General features: G+C 42.4%; 1 protein-coding gene across 1 annotated transcript in view; it reads left to right on the top strand.

Annotated features, from left to right (window-relative positions):
• The first annotated feature begins 1,272 nt into the window (after positions 1-1,272).
• LOC118410669 (ammonium transporter 1 member 2-like) overlaps positions 1,273-4,065 on the top strand; it is a 10,588-nt gene continuing 7,795 nt past the window's right edge. The window contains exons 1-3 of the mRNA XM_035812473.1: positions 1,273-1,489; positions 2,124-2,326; positions 3,157-3,333. Of these exons, the coding sequence (XP_035668366.1) occupies positions 1,273-1,489; positions 2,124-2,326; positions 3,157-3,333 (597 nt within the window). The remainder of the gene's footprint in view (positions 1,490-2,123; positions 2,327-3,156; positions 3,334-4,065) is intronic.

Here is a 4,065-nt window from a genome sequence, read left to right as displayed (position 1 = left end):
TGGCCATACCATTATTGTATTAACGTCTCTCGTTGATACTTTGGGAATATGATATTACTGGATCTCATTACTCAGAATATGTCTCAGACATTCTGCATTCGTTCTCAGTATGTAGGAGTCGTTATCTGCGTTCTCAGAGACAGCATCTTTTTTCAAAGTCTGAGTGAGCATTTCTTGCATCTGAAGCCTTCTGTGCAAAGCTTTTGTGATCTGTTGCCAGCCTGAAGTGAGTAAGTTTCGATTTCTCACAACTCTCTAGTTTCTGGACTCTAAGGGTTGCGAGTTTGAATCCCAACCGGTAAGTCAGGTTGTTGTATTTGAGAACAGCACGTTGAAAATACATTTTCCACTGTTTACTTGTAATGTGCCATATATAGCAGTGGATTTCATCCTGTGTAGTATCATAATAATTTGTATTCAAACACGTTGTACGTATAGCGTATTTTGAAAATAAGTGGGAGATGACCATTTTGTAAAATAGGTGGGAGAAGACCTTTTCAAATTTGTAAACTGTGTATTCATGCACGTTGTACTTTTAACGTATTTTGAAAATATGTGGGACATGACCTTTTTGTAAACTGTGCATTCATATACGTTGTACGTATAGCGCATTTTGAAAAGACGTGGGGAAGAACCATTTTGTAAACTCGCATTCGATCAAGATACTTTTCCATTCATATCTCTTTCTAACGCCTGTACACCTTTATCCGCAGGGTAACCTATATTCGTTGTATTTAAAATAGTATTTTTGAGATATCAAAAAGGGCGAATGGTGGTTTTAAATTTCAACATTTTCAAAATATTACAGTTTGAAACCACTGTCCATCGACTTAACATTCCTGAGTACCCTTTTTTTTAGAAACAATGGATATATGTTACCCTCGGATAAGGGTGAACCATCGTTGCATGAGTCTCTTTCTTTCCTATGAGCTTAACCGAATGGGTAGAGTATTCGCCTTTCATTCGGTAGGTTGTGAGTTCGATCCCCGGTCGAGTCATACCAAAGACTTTTAAAATGTCACATGCTGCTTTCTCTGCTTAGCACTCAACATTCGGGAAACGGTATGGAAGTTCAACGTTCGCCACTACCAGTGGACTAGCCATCTGCTGTAGTGATTGCACAAATTGTGTGGCCCAGGGCTACTAATACGGAGATGGGCGCCGTCCTATGAGCCACCAGACGCGGGAAGGACTTTGAATGATAAGCTTATTAACTGGACCAACATGGATGTTCTATTTTCCTGCATTTCTCACTCAGAAAAAAAAAAAAACATGGACACCTCTACAACCACAACCGTGCTGGACGCCTTTCTCAACGCGACTTTCGCCAACCAAACCGCCGTGGACAATGAGAGCTACAGCGGCACCACCCCGGCCTCTGCCGTACCGAACAACGGGACCTCAGCCCCTGTAGCCGGGGACAGTTTGAGTTGGGACGACGCGACGTGGATTTTAACCAGTTCGTTTATCATCTTCACCATGCAGTCAGGTAAGACTACAGCACACTAAATGAATTTACGTATCCCACTCTTTATTCAAACTTTAATATATCATGTAACAAAAATGGATGAGAACAATTCTGTTAAGTTGGTTGGATTTCGATCCCTGGCGTCTTTCCACGATAGTGCAGCAGAATGTCCAAATTTGATATTCTGTGTACAGGACATTTTTTGGTAATGTTTGTCATATGGTAGATAACCCTTTTACTTGAGAAAACGTGGTATATCTCTACCTCCCCGGGTCCCCTCTAGCGTTTCTTAAAGAAAAATCAAGTTTTACGGCCACGAAAAATTGAATTATTGTTTCTGGCGTGTCTGTGTGTTTCTATGTCTCCTGATACTTATGTTCAACAAAATTCTAGAGCCTCAGCACGAATTGTCATGATATTCGGCATATTGATTTTGGGCCCTCTAGTGAATGACCTTAGTACTACAGCAGAACGTTGAGCAAAAGGAAAAGACTTTTGCACAATATTTTTGTATGTAGTTTTGTTCAGGAAATCACAATGCTAAGTACATCATTTGCATAACGAATGAGACAATATGAAGCAATAACAAATTTTCAAAGGCTCTAGATATTTCATGGAGGTATGCGATCCCCGAACTCTTGTTTCTTACATGCAGGTTTTGGTCTGCTGGAGTGCGGGAACGTGTCGTCTAAGAACGAGGTGAACATCATGGTGAAGAACGCGGTGGACGTGGTGTTCGGCGGGCTGACCTACTGGATGTTCGGCTTCGGGATCACCTTCGGCATGGCGGCAGGGACCAACGCCTTCTGCGGCGTCGGAGACTGGTTCCTGGACTCGGACGACGAGCACATGGGCGTGGTATGTCCGTATCTGCATTGACATCTGCACAATCTGTATCGGAGCAATCTTTATCTGCACATTCTATATCTGCGCTATTTGTATCTGCACCATCTATAGCTGCACTATTTGATTTGTGCAATCTTTATCTGCACCATCTGTATTTGTGCAATCTTTATCTGCACCATCTGTATTTGTGCAATCTTTATCTGCACTTTCTGTATCTGAGCCATTTGTATCTGCACCATCTGTATCTGAACCGTCTGTATCTGCACAATCTGTACCTGCATTATTTGTATCTATGTAATCTTTTTGTGCACCATCTGTATCTGCACCATTTGTATCTGTCCCATCTTTATCTGCACCATCGGTATCTGCACCATTTGTATATGCACCATCTGTATCTGTGCAATCTTTATCTGTACGATATGCATCGACACCATTTGCATCTGCAAAATCTGTATCTACATTATCTGTATCTGCATCATCGGCATCTGCACCGTCTGTATCTGCAACATCTGTATCTACAGTATCTGTATATGCACCATCTGCATCTGCACCGTCTGTATCTGCACCATCTGTATCTGTACGATATGCATCAACACCATTTGCATCTGCAACATCTATATCTGCACTATCTGTATCTGCACAATCTGCATCTGTACCGTCTGTGCCTGCACCATCTGTATCCTTAGCATCTGTATCTATTTCTGTAGCACCTGCAACATCTGCATCTGCACTATCTAAATGTGCCCTATCTAAATCTGCACTATCTGTATCTGCACCGTCTGCAGTATCTAAACCTTCTATATCTATAACCTTCATTCAAATATTCTTTCATGCATTCGTAGGTTTTCGCCAAGTTCATCTTCCAGCTGTCCTTCGCCACCACCAGCACCACCATCGTGTCGGGGGCAATGGCCGAGCGGACGAAGCTCAACTCCTACATCGTGTTCTCCATGCTGAACACGGTGGTCTACATCTTCCCGGCACACTGGATCTGGGCTCCTAACGGATTCCTGTACACGGTAGGGTTTCAACTCTAGATGTTGTACAGTGGTCTACATCTTCCCTGCACACTGGATCTGGGCACCTAACGGCTTCCTATACACGGTAGGGTTTCAACATTAGATGTTGTACAGTTGTCTACGTCTTCCCTGCACACTGGATCTGGGCACCTAACGGCTTCCTATACACGGTAGGGTTTCAACTTTTGTAGAGTGCATTGTCACAGACAAGGATGGAAGCCACCTATATAGTTAATGTGTGTGTTTGCGTGTATAAATGGTGTTGTATGTGCTTGTAACGTTATGTATGTGTGTGAGTTGTGTCTGTCTGCGTATGTATGCATACGTGGGTGTCTCTGTGTGTGTCTGTGTGTCTCTCTCTCTCTCTCTCTCTCTCTCTCTCTCTCTCTGTGTGTGTGTGTGTGTGTGTGTTTGATTATGTGTGTGTCTGTCTGTTTGTGTGAGTGAGTGTGTGTGTGTGTGTGTGTGTGTGTGTGTGTGTGTGTGTGTGTGTGTGTGATGATAATTGTGAATTTAGTGGGTTTGGCGAATCTATTTTCATATTATCATTATATTAAGACTAAGAACGTTACTTCGCACGTACCTACTTTCGGAAAACGTTTGGATGAATACCAAAGTACGCGCGTGCGCGTATGTGTGTGTATATGTATGAATATTTTGTATGTGTGTGCAGACACTACGTATTTTTATTTGTTCACTGTGAACAAAAACCCCACAATTGTTTTCTTTTCT

This window comes from Branchiostoma floridae, chromosome 2, assembly GCF_000003815.2.
Source record: "Branchiostoma floridae strain S238N-H82 chromosome 2, Bfl_VNyyK, whole genome shotgun sequence".
In the NCBI taxonomy this organism is placed as follows: Eukaryota; Metazoa; Chordata; class Leptocardii; order Amphioxiformes; family Branchiostomatidae; genus Branchiostoma; species Branchiostoma floridae.
Note: the sequence above shows the minus strand (reverse complement) of the source record. Positions and strands in the feature narration are given on the sequence as shown.